Source organism: Globicephala melas, chromosome 2 (assembly GCF_963455315.2).
Source record: "Globicephala melas chromosome 2, mGloMel1.2, whole genome shotgun sequence".
Lineage (NCBI taxonomy): Eukaryota > Metazoa > Chordata > Mammalia > Artiodactyla > Delphinidae > Globicephala > Globicephala melas.
The window spans coordinates 26,551,956-26,569,586 of record NC_083315.2 but is presented as its reverse complement, the minus strand read 5'-3'; the positions used below and the strand labels follow the sequence as shown (position 1 = coordinate 26,569,586).

At 46.5% G+C, this 17,631-nt stretch overlaps 1 protein-coding gene across 1 annotated transcript; it reads right to left on the bottom strand.

The window, feature by feature from the left end:
• Nucleotides 1-321: 321 nt before the first annotated feature.
• KLF6 (KLF transcription factor 6) lies at nt 322-6,400 on the bottom strand. The gene is made up of 4 exons (XM_030836848.2): nt 6,070-6,400; nt 2,768-3,341; nt 1,262-1,385; nt 322-800 (listed from the first exon to the last, which is right to left on the bottom strand). Exons 1-4 carry the CDS (start codon nt 6,271-6,273, stop codon nt 749-751), a joined length of 954 nt encoding a protein of 317 aa, XP_030692708.1. The 5' UTR covers nt 6,274-6,400; the 3' UTR covers nt 322-748.
• Nucleotides 6,401-17,631: the final 11,231 nt, after the last annotated feature.

The window sequence follows — 17,631 nt, the reverse complement described above, 5'->3', positions numbered from 1 at the left end:
CCATGCATTACTTTTGTCTTAGAAGGAAAAGTTATCAATGTATTATATTTGTAGATACACAGCTTATACAATGGGTAACAAATGAACTCTGTCTCAGAGAGTAGCAGAAGCTACTCACTTCACACAGCTGAACCAGACACCGAAAGTTCTCGCCACACACTAGAGGGAAAGGGGCTCCCCTCACTACACCCACTCGCCACTCCCGGGTCCTGACCGCCCACGCCTGCCCTCCACATTTTCCCTTCTTTTTTTCTTTTCTTTTTTTTCCTCTAAGGCGCAGACTCTACCTACACCACCCCCCACCCCCACCCCGCCCCGGGAAATGATTGGTGGTCATCTCATCTCATGGAACAGGCCTCACACACAAAACATTCAAACTATGTTTTTTTTCTGTCTCTTGAAGCCTCGCAAGGGAAAGGACTCTGTCTCGTCACACAGTCCGTAGGAGACCCTCCACATACAGCCCACCCACCACTAACATTCTCAGTGCACATGCTCACGGCAAAGGCTTAGGGACCACTCAGAGGATAGGTACCAGTGGCGAGGCCAGGGCCACCCAAACACCACACACCCTGGGTGCTCTGCCGCTTCGGACATGACTTTTTTCGCCCTCGAAAGACCTTCCCAGTAGGTCCTGGAGGCGACCGGGTAGGGTGCAAAATGGCTTTGGCTGGAACACGCACCCTCCTTCCACGGCCGTCTCAGCCTGGAAGCCTTTTTAGCCCGCAGGAGTCGATGCTCTGCCCCTTCAGAGGTGCCTCTTCATGTGCAGGGCCAGGTGGTCGGACCTGGAGAAACACCTGCAGAGAGAATCGGGGTCCCAGACGTTAGGTCTCCAGCCCCGTCAGTTACAGACCTCCTGCTCGTGCACCCCCCAGCTAAATTAGCCCTCTCCATTGGGGGTGGGAGTCATCATGCTGAGTCAGCCCCATCCACATTCGGGGCAGGAGTATACATCAAGGAGGTTGCCAATCAGCTCTTGGGAATGTCACCTGACTTTACTGCCCAGCCTTCAAATTTGAAAACTGTTAAAGGGCCAATCTGCAGAAAGTGTGAACGAAATCATTCTATTCTCGTGCACTCAGTACACGGTGCTTCCTAACCTGGACGAGTGGCATATTAGAGCCTTTTTAAAAAGTCCTGGGCTGAAAAGAGAGATGCCAGTGCAGGCCAGGAAGACGGCTGCCTTGCTGCAGGGTGACTGCATGCCTACTCCGTTCCGGGGATGGCACTGCCGCGCCCCTGCTGTTCATGCACGTACCTGTCACAGTGAGAACATTTAAAAGGCTTGGCACCAGTGTGCTTTCTGAAGTGTCTCGTTAACTCATCGCTTCTTGCAAAACGCCACTCACAACCTTCCCATGAGCATCTGTAAGGCTTTTCTCCTGGGAAGAGAGCACACGACAGGCACGCCATGATTTCACTGAACAGTGAGGGAAGGGCCCTGCTACCCCAACACGGGGCGGGAAAGTCCACTCAGGAGCAGGCCCAGAGGCCACTGACCTCAGGAATTCAGAATAAACCTCAGTTAGCGCTGGGAGCCGGCCCTCCCAAGGTAACAGGCAGGGGCTCTTTCCTGACCTAGCCTTGGGCCTCCAAGTGCTGGGGAAGAGACCCAGGCTTGGCAGGGCCCACATGACCGTAATCAGAGTGAACGTGTAAGAATGACAATGACTCAGACTGGAGAAATACTTCCGAGGTGATGTGTCAGCCCACTGGACCCGTGGCCTTGGCCAGGGCTGGGTTTTATTTCTTTCTCCATGGAAACGGTTTCTCTCAAGCACTTATTTTGTTCCTTACTCACTTCCCTGTGGAATGAGGCTTTGTAGTTTCCTCCGGGAAACTATATTTCTCCAAAACTGAGGTCATGAGTTTCTGGGAAACCCCATTCCAAGGTCTTCAAAACACTTTCTAAATGACAAGCAAAAGACCCAGTCGACTTTATCCCTTGGTCGGATTACAAATATGATTTCACTAAAAGTGCTACCTGAGAATATAAAAAACAATTGCCACAGTCAGTAGCCTGGTTCCAGGGTACCCAGGTCCTGATCCTGGCTCTGCCCTGAGCCGTTTCAGGATCCTGATCTCCTCTCATTATTGGTAACACGAGAGTTTGCATGACTTGATCTCTAAGACCCCGTCCAGCTCCAAAATTTCTGTGATGCTTCCCCAGTTATCCTAGACTGTCATGGTAACTATAAATGGAACTATTCTCTAGACTGTGATATTTCATTAAGAAGTTATTATTATTTTTGAAAGTTGGCATCAGAAAACAAAGGCAGCATGATACACAGAGAAATTCTCACTAAGTACCTGCTGATGATACTGCTTCGCAGAGTCGATGGGTCTAGCTCAGACCCCACACGGTGTCCGGCACCCACCTGCGCCACACAGCCCGGCCACCCTCTCCCAACCCTCGAGCTTCATTTCCAAAAATCAGAGGCAACTCCGAGTAGCACTGTACACGGACACTGCAGACTGCACAGTGGGCCTTGATAACCCAGGTGGCTGGAGTGGGTGGGGTACTCGGTGTAGACAGAGAATGTGATTTACCTCTTGTCTGTTTAATCTGAAAGCGATAACCATTCATCGGGCACACATGTCCAGTCTTTCAGCGCCTACTCTGTCCTCCCCAGAGACCCAACTCTTTTGAGGGAAGAAAGGAGGTGAGGACGTGTCTGCTCTGACAGCCTCCTGCGGAGCCCCGGCCCCCTCCCAGGGCTGGTGCAATTAATTCAGCGGTGCCCGGGTCGCAGGAGAGACTGACCTGTGTGGGTGCGCTGATGTGCTTTCAAGTGGGAGCTTTTGGTGTAAACTTTTCTGCAGCCGTTAAAGTGGCACCGATGCACCCTCCTGCGGCCGTCTGGGGAGGCGTCTCCGCTGCCCTTGTCGCCGGGCTTCCCCGCAGTCCCACTGCGCGCCTTCCCGGGAGGGTGCAGCTCACCCGGCATGCAACCCCACAGGTGGGACGGCTCCCTGCTCAGTTCTGGGGAGGAAGGGGGCGTGGAGGTGACGGAGGAGCTCAGGTTCCCCGAATTGACTAAAACTTCGCCGATGGGGTCAGAGGTAAACTTGGTGGTGGGCGAGAGCTCCTCGGAGCTGTCGGAGGATTCACTGCTCACGTCCGAGTTCAGGCTGTTGGTCTCCAGGTTGTAGCCAAAGCCGGGGCTGTTGAGCGCATCCTCAGGGGGACTGGAGGACATCTTCAGGTCCGAGTCCTCCTTTTTCTCCCGAGCCAGGATGATTTTGGTCCACAGATCTTCCTGGCTGTCGAATTTGATTTCGGAGGCTGACACATAGCAGGGTTCGCTCTGGAGGTAACGTTCCAACTCCAGGCAGGTCTGTGCGAAAGGAACCACAAGAAGGCACGTGATTGTGACGACTACCGAAAACGAACCGAAAGCGCACTTCCAAAAACATGCAGGAGTCAAGGGCAAATAAACTGTGGCCTTGTCACTACAAGAATCCGTGTCTTCAGCAGAGTGAGGGGAAAGCTGTTTCTAGGAATGGGTACACATTCAGAAGAAAAACCAGAGGTGAAACCTCTCCCCGCTTCCCCAAGTTGGACCAATGGCCACAAATGGCTGATGGTCACTGAGCCAGTTTTTGTTATAGTTACAGTGTTGATGTTTCTAATAAGTTTCTGTAAGCCACACAAAGAATACCAGCCTCAGACCTGCCCCCACCGGACAGGTTTAACCACATTATCTGACAGTCGAGAACCCTGTGCAACAAGGAAACCCAGGCATCCGCCTTCCAGAGGCAAAGACAGAGGGCTTGCTGCTCTCAACACAGTGTGCTCTGACATGGCATGTGTCTCCCTCTGGAGAACTGCTGACAGCACAGGCCATACTCAGTGAGCAGACGCAGCCAGCTGATGGTCTAGGGTCAGGTAGGAGCTGCAGAGAAACCACCCGTTTCCTGCGGAGCCCAGACCTAATAGGCTTTCAAAGAATGCCATTCCCAAGTGCAGGGCCATGCGCACACACAACTTAAATGACTTCCACAGTGGTCAGAGGAAAACAACAACAGGAGTGGAGAAACCATTCCAGAATGGCCATCTGCTATTGTAAAGGATGCAGGAGGGGAAATTCCTCCGCAGCCCTGCTGGGAGTCCCACAATGGACAAGAACTTTATCTACTGGCCAAGAGTACAACTGTATGAGTCATCACTCTATTTCTTTCACACAATGCCAAAGGAGACTTCCTTTTGAAATTCTGACCAGCGGCCAAAAAAGGACCCGGTTCAAATATACATGCAGTGTGTCATGGCCAGAGTGCCCCCCCAGCCCCACAACCAACCTTTCCAGAAGCTACAACTGCCGAGAGACCAGCATGCCCTCTCCCCACCATCTCAAACTTTCTAGCCACTGGAAAATAAAAACGGTAGGAAACATTTTAGGTTTAAATTATGTCTGCCCTTATCTTCACTAGGATCAACTGTCTGCATGTCCATATAAGGCTGTCTATACTACTGCAATTCCACAGCTTTAGATTTCTACAGCAAACTCTGCTCTTTTTAGCAAATCATTTTCAGGACTAGCAAAGCCCACCCAAAGGGCTCCCGCTTGGTTATTTAGCAGTGTGCCTGCTATCAGAATAGACCCTTCCCCCTCCCCCTCCTCACCTAGCAAGCAGAGGGGGAAAAAACAATCATTGTTTTCTCATTACCCCTAAAATTAGACGCCTGGGTTACAAAGCACACTAGAGTGTTCTGCAGAGAGACAGCAAGATATTCTATGGATGTTCCAAAGAAAAAGGAAAGCACGTTTATTGAGATCTTGTTAAACTTTAATAATCTGGCTAATTTAAAATCTCCATTATGCTGAGGAGCACTGGGGACCAGAAGGAAGCTCTCAGGGAGAGTTTAAAAGCCTCTGAAGGCGACCAAGAGCTCAGCCTGGCTTGTGGCCCAAATCCCAAATGCCCAAGGAAACTACTTAGATCAATTTCAATCACGTCCTAGGAAGCAGCTTCTTTAGGAGGAAAAGCCTGGAGGGGAGAGGGAGGCAGGAAAGGGCTGGGAACAATTAAGCAGGCATGTGAAGGTTGTAACACTTTGCATTTCATCTCCCCTAAAAGCCTTCTAGGCTTTGAAACCCACAATATATATTTGATCTGCTAATTCACTTTGTGACAAAAAGCAAACTGCTTAGCAGCACAGAGAAAACCCCAAACCTTCCTTCTATCTTTAAAGATAATGGGACAAGTGTCAGAATCTCTCCCTTCAGGTAATCCTAACGCATTAGAAGGGGGGAAAATTGTTTCTTAAATGTCCAATGCCAAAAATTGCAGTTCCACTAAAAAATGCCGGAAACAGAGACTCTTCTTCCCAAACTCTGACTTGAAGCAATTCGGACGGGCTCATTGTCATATGACTGATAAGTCACTGGTTGTGCAAACATTGGTTTTTTTTTTTTTCTTTTTTCTGGTCAACAAAAGAAGCAGGTTAAGAAAAACAAGGCAGATCGAGGCATATCTTAAGGATTCCCAAGAAGGTAAAGAAACTGAAAATGGCCTGGTAGAGAAAAGGAGCTGGTGGATGTTTCGCTGGTGAAATCCTTAATTAAAAAAAAAAAAATCTCCACGTACAAACACCAAAAAGCAAAACAAAACCAAAATCCCTTAAAAAAAAAAAACACCCTTGGCAGTCCTTGCAAGTTCATATGACCAGATCCAGCTGTGGAGTCTGGAGCTGGTACAAGCACCAAACTTCTGCCAAGGGCTAGGGCCGGGATCAGGCCGCGGAGCTGGGTCTGCCCTCCGGAGAACGCAGTTCATAAGCCCCTGAAACGGCAAAAACACTCCAAGCGACGAAGCACTGCTGCGCCCCACTCAAATGACAACTCCGCTCCACGCTGTAAAAGGCCCCTTTAAAGTGCCTTCCACACCGGAGGCAGCAGAAGTACGTTTTAAGACTAATTATTTTAATTTTTTAAAAATTTACCCGAACCATTAAAAAAAGAAGAAAAAGAAATGCACCTCCAACCACACACCGTCCTGTCGGTGAGTGCATGCACTCCCTCCTCGGCGCACCCGGGCACCTGGCCCATGAAAATTCCTATTTACCTGTTGCCAATATTCCTCCAGGGAGGGCAGCGCCGAGAAGTAACCAGTCTCGTGCACAATCTGGAGTTCCTGGAAGATGCTGCACATTGGGAGCACATCCATGTCGGGTTGGAAAAGACAGTCACTGCTGTTGTAAAAACAGGGAGGTGTGCGGTCTGGAGTCGGGAGCGCAGCAGCCGTGCCTGCAGCGCCGGGGAAGTTCATGCAAACTCAGTGGGCAGCAATTAGGCGCCGCGGGTTCGGATCCTACCGGAGCCCGGAGACTCGCTCGCGAGCCCACACAATATTTGCAAACACCGGACTGACTGCAAACGTAACCCCTGCAAAACTTCCCTATTCAAAGCTCCGCTGCCAGCCTCCCCTCCTCCCCGCCCAGCCCCCCCCATCTCCCCACGTGACTCGCCCGCGCCCGCCCCGCGCACCGCCCAATCACGCCGCGCCCGGCCCGGGGGCTGCGCGACGATGATGTCAGCTTCGGCCAATCGCGGGCAGTGGCTTACAGCGGCCCCGCCTGGCGTGACCGAGCCTCTCCATCACAACCCTCGCCATTGGCTGAATTCGAACTTCGGCCAGCTGTGATTGGAAGGCGGTTTCGCAGGCTATTTTTAGCAGGGTATATAAGGCGCGAGCCGCCTCACGCCGGAGGAGTCGGTGCTGGGAGGTGTGCGGCCGAGCGGCTGAGTGCGCTGCTGCCGGGCAGAGGGAGCCGGGTGTTCCTTCCCGTCCCGTCCCCGGTCCCCGGTCCCCGTACCCCTGTCGTCCCGGTCCCCGTCCCCATCCCCATCACCCGGGCTGGTCCCCGCAAACCCCGGCCCTCGTTACTCAGGCCGGTCACGCGGGTCCAGTCCCCTGCCCCTGGCCCAGCGGTTCAGTGTGCCGCTGCCTGGCTGAGGGGAGCCGGGCCGGGTCCCCTCTGTACCTCCCTCCGACCTCGGGCCGGCCTGCCCTTCTCTGGTCCCATCCGTCCCTCGATCCCACTATGTCCCCCCTTCCGTCCCCCCGTATTCCCCGTTTTCCGTCCCCTTCTGTTCCCCCTCTGTCCCTCTCTGTTTCCCCTCCTCCCCACTCTGTTCTCCCCTCCGTACACGCTCCGTTCCCATCTGTTCCCCCTGTCCCACTCCATCCCCATCTGTCCCGCTCAATTCTCAGGTGGCACCTGTGACCCAGTGGTGGTGGACGGATGGTGGACTGGGCAGCCCCACGGGTGTGGTGAGGAACAGGGAGGGGCCGGAGGTACTCCAGAGTCACTGGGGTATGTTGTATGTGAATCTGAGGTCCCTCCTTCAGCCTCCCTCGCAAGGACAGGGCACACACCTGGGGGACACGCCTCTGCCCCGCCCCACCCCCATGCCTGCCTAACCTGCAGGAAAAGGACCAAAATGGCCTGGAAGACCCAAGTTGGATCTGCTTGCTCTTGAGGGGGTTATTTACACTCTTGATTGTATGGGAACACAGTTTTCTTTTAAAAAAGAGGGCACTTGGGGAGGGGGCGTTTAAAAAAAGAGGGGGCCTATAACCATTCTCAGTAGGGTCCTCCATCCACACCAGCTGTGTACATTTTAGAAATGCAGATTCCAGGGTCTGACCCCAAACCTACAGAATCATAAGCTAGAGGGTGGAGGCTGTCCCAGCCATTGAGTTTTGACAAGCTCCCCAGGTTAATCTCTTGCCAGTAAAGTTTGGGAACTGGGCATCTAGAAAATGTCCTTTTACTTGTCACCTACCATACATAAGCCTTCATTCCAAGAAGATGCAGAGACCCTCACCAAGATTAACAACTAGACTTTCCCCTAGTTGAATGTGAAAACAGTTTAAATGAGGTTGAAGCTGACATTCAATGTGGGGTTTTTTTCATATAAATTATCTCCTGAAATATACCATAATGTTCATTTTCAAGCAAAATGCCAAGACTACAAAGAATGTGCTTTTAAATTTAGAAATGGAAAACTGAATTATAGCTACTACCTCCATTATTATTTCAAAATAGAGTTTAATGAAACATCCTTTTAAATAAAGTTTTTAAAAACTGAAGTATGTAAAATGAAGTTTTGACAGGATTTTGTATGTTAGATTTTAGCAGACTTGAGTATACCAGGGCTATGACCCTATAACATTCTAGGCAGGGACCTTTGTCAATCAAAAGTTAGGGGAAGTTATTATCTTATTGTATCTGTTGTATTAAAGAGGCTGTGAAGATGATTCATAATGAATTGATTAAAATGATCATTAACCTGTGTTCAGTCTTATTTTACCCCAGAAACAGAGAGCGTGACTGGCCCTCCATAGGGAAGACATTGGCCTTGAGTCTAATTTCTGGGAATGGGAATGGCTTGCCTTGAACCATCTTCAGGTTGAGCCCACCCCCCTGGGACCAGCAGCTGGTTGTATTTGGGATATGGTTTGAGAGTGTGCTTATATCAGGGACAGGGTTTTCTCAGTAATTGGCAGCAGTGATCAAAGGAAGCAAGAATCCAGTGACTATGCGAGGGAGGGTCAGCATCCTGGACCGATCAGAGGAGAGTTAGGTGAAGGGAAGAATATATTGCCCAAGGGAAGGCACATGATGGCTCTCTGTGCAGTGTATGTGGGCGTCATGGTTACAATATTCTTATTTACCTTTTGGACGATTATTCTTTTGCTTTCCTGTTAGTAATATTTTATTTTTATTGAATTATAGCTGATTTATAATATTGTATAAGTTTCAGGTGTACTACATAGTGATTCATAATTATTAAAGATTATACTCCTTTTCTAGTTATTATCAAATATTGACTATATTCCCTGTGTTGTACACTATATCCTTGTAGCTTATTTTTTATACATAATAGTTTGTACTACCCCTATCTTGCCCCTCTCTGTATCCCTCTCCCCACTGGTAACCTCTAGTTTGTTCTCTTTATCTGTGAGTCTGTTTCTGTTTTGTTATATTTATTTATTTCTTTAGATTCCATATATAAGTGATAACATATAGTATTTGTTTTTCTCTGACTTATTTCACTAAGCATAATACACTCCAGGTCCATCCATGTTGTTGGCAAATTTTCATTGTTTTTTATGGCTCAGTAGTATTCCATTGTGTGTGTGTGTGTGTGTGTGTGTGTGTGTGTGTGTGTGTGTGTGTGTGTGTATATACCACATCTTCTTTATCCATTCATCTGTTGATGGACACTTAGGTTGTCTCCATACCTTGGCTATTGTACCTAACACTGCTATGAATGTTGGGGTACATGTATCTTTTCAAATTAGTGTTTTCATTTTCTTTAGATATATACCCAGGAGTGGTATTTCTGGATCATATGGTAGTTCTATTTTTTGTTTCTTGACAAAATTCCATTTTGTTTTCCATAGTGGCCTCACCAATTTACATTCCCACTGACAGTGTAAGAGGGTTCCCTTTTCTCCACATCCTCACCAACATTTACTGTTTGTGGATTTTTAAAAATTGAAGTATAGTTAATTTACAATGTGTTAGTTTCAGGTGTACAACACAGTGATTCAATTATATATGTGTGTGTGTGTGTGTGTGTGTATTCTTTTTCAGATTCTTTTTCCTTATGGGTTATTACAAAGTATTGCATATAGTTCCGTATGCTATACAGTAGGTCCTTGTTGGTTATCTGTTTTATATATAGTAGTGCTTGTGGACTTTTTAGTGATACCTATTCTGACCAGTGTGAGGTGATCTCTGATTGAGGTTTTGATTTTCATTTCCTGATGATTAGTGATCATCAGGTAATCTCTTCGTGGTAATTCTTTATTGTTTTAATGCATTTCTTTATCTACTTTCCTATAGAATGTAAAGTTGTCCTTGTCTTGTACGTGCACTTCCCTGTTCTTAGAAGATTGTATAGTTTATTTTTAAAATAGTGAACCTGATTGGACACAATACAGATACACTCAAAATGGTTATTTTTCAAAAAAAATAATAAAAAGTTATAGAAACAGTACATCGGCTGAATTTCAAAGAGAATAAGCACTATGACTTCCCTCTGCACCCATTAGCCATTCAGCACATATTATTCACTCCCTGTGACTGGTCAGGTGTTTGGGATTCACACCATTCACAAAGCAGGCAATACTCCCTGTGACAGAGGAGGTAGGCAATACATAGGGAGGTCGATGTCTTAAAACAACCGTGTTACCACTCCTGGTGCATGTTAGTATTTGGTGGGGAGATAATGTCAGCTTCTTACATGAAAAAGAGTATGCATGGGATCTAAGCAATACTAGTCACATCCGATTTTTAAAAAAATCAACAAAGAAGCATCATAGAAGGCAAAAGTCATTCAGAGGGTGGAAGTGTGACACTGTATGAAAGATGGACTGTAGACTCTAGTTACCCACGCTAGGTGTGTAGCCTTGGTCATGTCTTTTAAATGGAGATAAAATGTCTAACTCTTAGAATCAGTTTGGTAGAATTGAAAAAGATAATGCATTAAAATCCCTGGTTTGTGGCAAAGAATAGCCATTCAATAAATTGAAGGCAATCAACATTCAGCCGTTCATCCAGTCATGAATTCAGCATTCATCCATCCCTAAGTCTGCTGTACACAGCTTCTCCTCGGAGAGCCTTGACACCCTCTGAGATTCTGTTCACATGGGCCCCCCCCACACTCTGCTCTTAAGTAGACTAAAGAAAATGAGGATTTTGTAGATGCTCTGACTTTTTCTTGTTATTAGGGGGAAAGGAGCAACATGGAGAACATGGATGTACAACATTTTTTTAAAGAACATAAAAAATAGGCAAAATATTTGAACAGATACTTCACAGGAAATATATATAAATAGTTAGTAAATACATGAAAATGCGTTCAACATTATTCATCATCAGGGAAATGTGAAATACAACTCACTGAAACAGCTAGTTAAGAAGCCCTGAAACACCAAGAGTTGGTGGAGATGTATGGGAGCAGCCAGAACATTGCTACAATTTGGTGAGGATGTAAAACGCTAGAACAACTTGTGAAAAAAGATCTGACTGTTTTTAATAAAACTAAACATACACTTTTATGACTCAGATCTTCCAGGCCTTTAACCAAAAGACTGAAAGAATGTGTTCACAAAGAGATTTGTACAAGATCATTCATTGCGTTTATCCATAATAGTCAAAAACTGGACACCACCCAGGTGTCCATCACCAGGAGATGTGGTATTCTTGTCCGTTGTGGTACTGCTCATCAACAAATAGAACAAACTACTGCATGTGTGGCAACACAAACACATCTCGGGAATGTTAGAATGAGTGAAAGAAGCCTTGCACACATGAATACCTACTGCAAGATTCAGACTACAGTATTCAAGTTCTAGAACAGGTAAAACTGATGTTTGGTTGCATCTGGTGGGCAGGGCTGGAGATTGACTGGGAAGGGGCATGAGGAAGCTCTCTTGGTGATGGTCATCGGTGATGGTGACAGGTGATGGGTGATGGGTTTGTTCTATGTCTGGATAGAGGTGTGGGTTACACGGGTGATTGCATGTGTCTGTACTGATCCATATTTAACTTTCGGTAAATTTCACATGCACACACACACATGCACACAAAGAACCATAAACAAATACTGAACTCCAGTTAATGGTGGGGAAGCTGCAGAGGGGAAGTGTACTAAGGTGTGCAGTGTTCTTAGAACAGAGAGAGAGAGAGAGAAAATGAGAGACAAAGAAAGAGAGAGACAGGCAGAAAGGATGTTGATTTAAAGCATCTAATGAATCAGAATATAAAATTAATATTTGTTTATCATATATTAGTTTCGTATGGATGCTGTAACAAATTGCAAACTTGGTAGCTTAAAACAACTGAAATTTATTCTCTCACTGTCTGGAGGCCATGAGTCTCAACGAAGGTGCTGGCAGGCCAACGGTCCCTCTGGAGGCTCTGGGGGAGGATCATTCTGCTCTTCCAGCTTCCGGTGGCTTCCAGCTTCCTTGGTTTGTGGCTGCATCCCTCTAATCTCTCCTCCCTGGTCACATGGCCTCCTCCTCTTCTGTCTCAAATCTCCATCTCTCTTCTCTCCTAAAAATACATGTCATTGGATTCAGGGCCCACCTGGATAATCCAGGATGAGCTCATCTCAAGATCCTTAATTTAATTACATCTGCAAGGACCCATTTTCCAAATAAGATCACATTCATAGGTTCCAGGGTTTTAACGTGGTTCTTTTGGGAGGTCGTTTTTTGCAGTCCATAAAAACAATATAAATTAACTTGTATTAAATAGTACTTAGTAGTAGAATAAGGGGACATGACAGACTCCACCTAGTTTCCTAGATTGTCAACAATAAACATTTTTGGATAGTAAAGGATATGTTACTTAAAATTTAAAATATTTTTTAGATAATATGGTCACTTTTAGGGCTTAATCCTTTTGTTCTTGAAAAAACTAGCATCCATCAAGCCTTAGGGGCACAAGTCTCAGTGTTCCCATAAACACTTGATAGATTGTTGATACAAACCAACAGGGGGGGACACCTATGTTGAGCACGGTTTATCCAGGATACAGAGCTGGCGCTGTGTTCTGGCCAGTGGATGAGGGATTAGGAGTAAGGCCTCTTCCTTTCAGCATACCAATATAAGGTCATCAGCCTGGAGAAGGCAGAGTAGACCTTTCGCAGAGGCGCGCGGTAGAGCGGGAATGCGGAAGGGAGATGTTGACTTCAGCAGAGGAACGGGGAGTGTCATGGTGGTGGTCTCGACAGGCGGTGACGGGCAGGTAGAAGGACCAGAAGCAACACTGGCATGCTGTCCAGTGTTATGAGGAGGTGAGCACCTGGGAGGGTGAGAAGAGAGGACACGGGGGGAATTTTTCTTGGAAAGCAATTCTGGCAGGAGTGTGGGCCAGCAGAAAGAATATGGCAAGACGGGCAGGCAAGTGGTAAGAGGGAGCTGGGCAGTGATGATAAACATTAAGCAACTCTCACAAGACAGGCTGAATAGAAACAAAGTTGGATACCACATCCTTTCCTGATTACTATGCTCAGTGCTTACTGGGGATTATCCACCTGAATCCTCATCACCACCCCACCGCTGAGAAGTTAAGTAAAGAGGAAACTGAGGCACAAGAGGTAATATAACTTGCTCAAAATCACCCAGGAGGAATAAGGAGAGGTGACACTTCATATATGTTTGGCAGCACAAGCCTCCAAGACAAAGGCTATCGTTACCCCATTTTATAGATCTGGAAACTGAAGTGAGCACAGGAGAAGTCACTTGGCTAGGGTCATCTGGCTGTGAGTTGTGGCCCAGGTTGAAAGGTAGGGAGGGGTGGGCTGAGGGGATGCTCCAGAGCTCACAGCCCAAGCCCTGTAGCCTCAGAGTGACAGGGCTGGGAATTGGAGCAGGGCAGTCTGAGCACCAGGCCCACGGGCAGGACCACAGTGCTGTGTGATAGTAGCAATGGAGATACAGAGAAAAGATGGCAGATTTGTTTCTGAGGGCAATCATCAGGATTTGGTAACAGGGAGATAAAGCAAATTGTAATCCCATCGTGGGTCTGAAGCGATGAGCTGTGGGGCCTGCAGACCGGCCTTAATTGCTTTATCCTGCCCTCGGTCCTGGCTGCTGAAACTGCTGGGCTGTCACATCGTTGCCACTGCTTCCTCAAACCCTCTCTGATTTGGTCAGCCAGGTGGCCAGCCTTTGAATACTGAGAGCCTTCCGTAACTGTCCTTTGAGACTCAGCCCAAATGCACCTCTAGAGCCTTCCCCATCACCCCATCTAAGTACCAGGCCCCTCGCCATGTCCTCTGTCACCTCTGTGCTGTAACCGTGGATTGCTATGCTTCTCTCCTCCCCGAGATCTGTGAGCTCCCTAATAAGAGGCACTGATTCCCATTCCCATGGCTCATCACCACAACAGGGCATTCAAAGATGGATAGAGTTTGTGGCTCCAGTCAGACATTTAACTCAATTAACTTCCTGCAAAATGGTGCTTGGAAAAAAAAAAAAAAAAAATGGTGCTTGGGGGGCAGACTTTCCGAGTGTTTGCCTGTCTGGAGGTTGTGGTCGTCTTGTGTTACTTGTGAATCCCTATCTTCCTTATTAGACTGTCCACTTCAAGGAAGTGGTACCAGAGTCTTCAGCCACCCTTCCTCCTTCTGCGAATGTCAGCAGGCACCCATCTGAAGAGAATTTTCTAAAGGCAGTAATGTCGCTGACTACTAGGTAAGGCAGCCTCTAATAATTAACATTCAGAGCTAGAGTTTATAAGAAGGCTAAGAGAAAAGGGAAGATTGCCAAAGAATAGTGATTGATGCATTTGGTATAAATCTGAAGACTGCCATTGGGCATTAAATTGTGAAAGAAAAAAAAAGAGAGAGAGAATATGAAAAAATTACAGTTGAGTAAAATACTTGAAGATTGGCAATTGTAAGTAAGATTAAAGTCTGCCCTTGTAAATTAAATAGGCTATGATTATATTTGCTGGTGAATGCCTTTAATCTTATTTTGATCAACTATGTCCTAAATAAAGATGAACCACCAATAATGCCTTCTAAAAACATAGAAATCACTAGAAACTTCCCAAGGAAATTAAATTTCAAAGGAGGGATATAGTATAAATGATCTTCAGGTTTTGAGCACCTGCCCTGTTTTATATAGACGACCCAATTCATACATCCAGGAGGTCTGTATCACCTTTGAGCAGTAAAATACTCAGGGCTTTAGATATTGGTTTCTGTCTTTGTCTTTAGTGTTTGGCACAATGCCTAGGATCTAGCAGCTACTCAGTAAACACTTTTTAAAAGATGAGTCCCTGAGTGACTGCATGCATGAACAAGGGACTTACTACAGGTTAATGATGTCGGTATTTTCTAATTTTAGGAAATAAACATAAAATTGGCTTTTTAATCCAATTCACTTATGATTTTACTTAACACTTCTGCAGCCAGTAGAACATCTCCGTTTGTTGAGCTGATCAAGAGCCTAGAACACTCCAAGGAGAACGTTCTCCAAGATTTATTTCTTGTGACACTAAAGCTGCCGAGAGTGGAGCAAACGCAGGCTTCACTTCTAGTGAAAAGTCTTTGCTTGGGTCATTTGCATGATTGGGCTGTTTGCACAAGTGCATCATTTACACGATTGGGTCCTTGGAGGGGCTTCTTTTCCATTTCCATAAGTGGTCCTTTCCTTCTCTCGGAGTCCTGCGTCTCACAGGAGCCTTGGCAGCATGGGGTCTGCACGGCCTTCCCCAGTCTAGAGGCCGCCTTGGACTCTGAGGTTTCACCTGTCGGGAGGCGTCACCCAGGAGTCCTGGGCACGTGTGAAGGGGTCTGGGAAGGGGTGTCTGAGGGCACGGGTGAAGGGGTCTGGGAAGGGGTGTCTGAGGTGAGAGATCTAGGTGTTAGGTCTCCAGTTGGAATTTTAACAGCAGAGGCTTGATGAATTCTGCCATTTCTTATTTGTTATTAAAGAAACCAGCAGCCAATCTGGGTGACCCGGAGTTGATGACCTCTAGTAACCTCTCCCCTCCTGTCATCAGCGCACCTCACTTGGTGCCACGGAGGAGGGTCTGCTCTTGGGACCTCATCTCTAACAGTAACCAGCTACTTGGCTGCGGACACGGTTCTCAACTCCTTTGGATTTCCGTTAAAAACATGCTTCCTTTACAGGATTGGTTGGGGATTAAATGAACTCATGGACGCTGCTAATTATAAGTACGATTTTGTCTAAGGCACAGGGACAAATTCAGCTTGACTCCAGGGAAGATTCCACCAATAGAAAATGGGGACACATCAATGAGTAACCAGCGAGGCCTGCTTCCTCCTGGGGTGGCCCAGCGACGGGCGGGCAGAGAAGGGCGAGATCTTGGTGGGTGAACATTTTTCCCCCTCTGCTCAGTAATGGAGACATCAGGTCACACTCTGCCCTTTCCACAGCCTCAGACCGCAGGACCGTTCCAGAGTCCCCACCACTGGGGCGCCTTCTTGGTCCTTGGTGGCCAGTGTGTAGCAGGCGGGGCTGGGGGCACCTCCACACAGCCCATCGTTGTGACTCTGGTCCCAACACACTCAGTCTTCCTTGATTTCTTTGTTTGCTTGGCTTTTATTTTCCCCAGAAAAAGTCTTGGTTGGGAGTGGACACACCCAGACACTCAGATATTTACAGATGCTGACATTTGCAGACACACACACAGACACACATATTCACACACACAAAAACACAGACACACACAGACACCCACAGGCACACATATTCAAAGGCACACTCACAGAGATACACAAATACAGACACAGATAGACACACACACACACACAGACACACACACACACACACACACATACACACACACATGACGGTCACCTGGTTATATTGTGGACAATTCATTCATGGGATGTTAGAGCTTCCAGCTGGCATAAGGCAAATTACCGCCTGAATGAGTATCTTTAGACTACTTTCAGAATATAGTATTGTTGTGATAAACAGATTCATAAAAACATGCCAGGTTTCAAGAGTATTTTAATAATTAATTTTAGGGACTGAAGAAAATATTTGTCTAGAATTACCTATCCTCAGACACCTTGCTATTGAAAGAAAACGCTCTGGGTAATGAGCTATTTATAGCACTACTTTAAAAGATTACCTTGTTGAAAGGCAGCATCTCTTTGGGAGTTAAATCCTGGAGCTGTCTGGCAGAAAAAGTGGTACTTGGAAATCACATGTTGTCATGGTAGCGTGAAAACCTTAACGGTGTGACTGTCTCTTTGTGCAGTGAGCATACAACCACAAAGCCCTGAACTTCTGTGGTGAGATTCGCGTTGCTCTCCTGAGCCCAGAAGCCCTTACAGATGACAGAGCAGAGAGGTGTTTTCTTAATGCTTTAAGGTAAACTATTACATGACAGAGCACAAGAAAACATGATACTCTAAAAAGCAAATTGACGGTATCTGTCATTTTAGAGAATTGAAATTATCAAGAACTCTTCATGTCTCCAGGAAAATGGAGAGGGGTGTCAGAAACTGTGGTTTTCCTGAATATGTCTCAGCTCATGTACATCACAGACCATTTTTTAGAAAAGTCAATTTTTCACACATTTGCAAGAATAATTTGCTTCAGATCTGCAATGATGGCTTGAAACTACAAGTGTTTTTGAAACTGCCAATCCAGGATAATGTCTGGGCTATCTCTTTTTTTTAATACTTAAATTAGATCTATGCAGAGTGTGGAAACAGCAGATATCTGGCAATACAGACCAGTAAAGAAAAATAAAAAAGGGATCTTCTTTGAGCAGACAAAGTGAAATGGAAGTCTTGGGCTGTTATCAATATAGTTGCATGCAGCGAATGCTCGAATCATTTTGGAGATAATGAGACATTAAGTTTCTTGGTTCACTATTTTAAAATATAAAACCAACAATTACAGATGGAAACTATTCATTCTGAGATTTAAGGAGGGAAAAGCAGGAAAAAAAATTAAAGAGAGCCTACGTCTTTTGAATGCCTGAGCATCTGTAGAGAATTGAACCAGGGCCGTCCTGATTCTCCAGCAACTGGAGATGGCAAGTTTTTGAGAGAAAGGGATGGACAGGGACCATGTGCTGTGGTTCTGGTTCTGGTTGTGACCCAGGCAGGG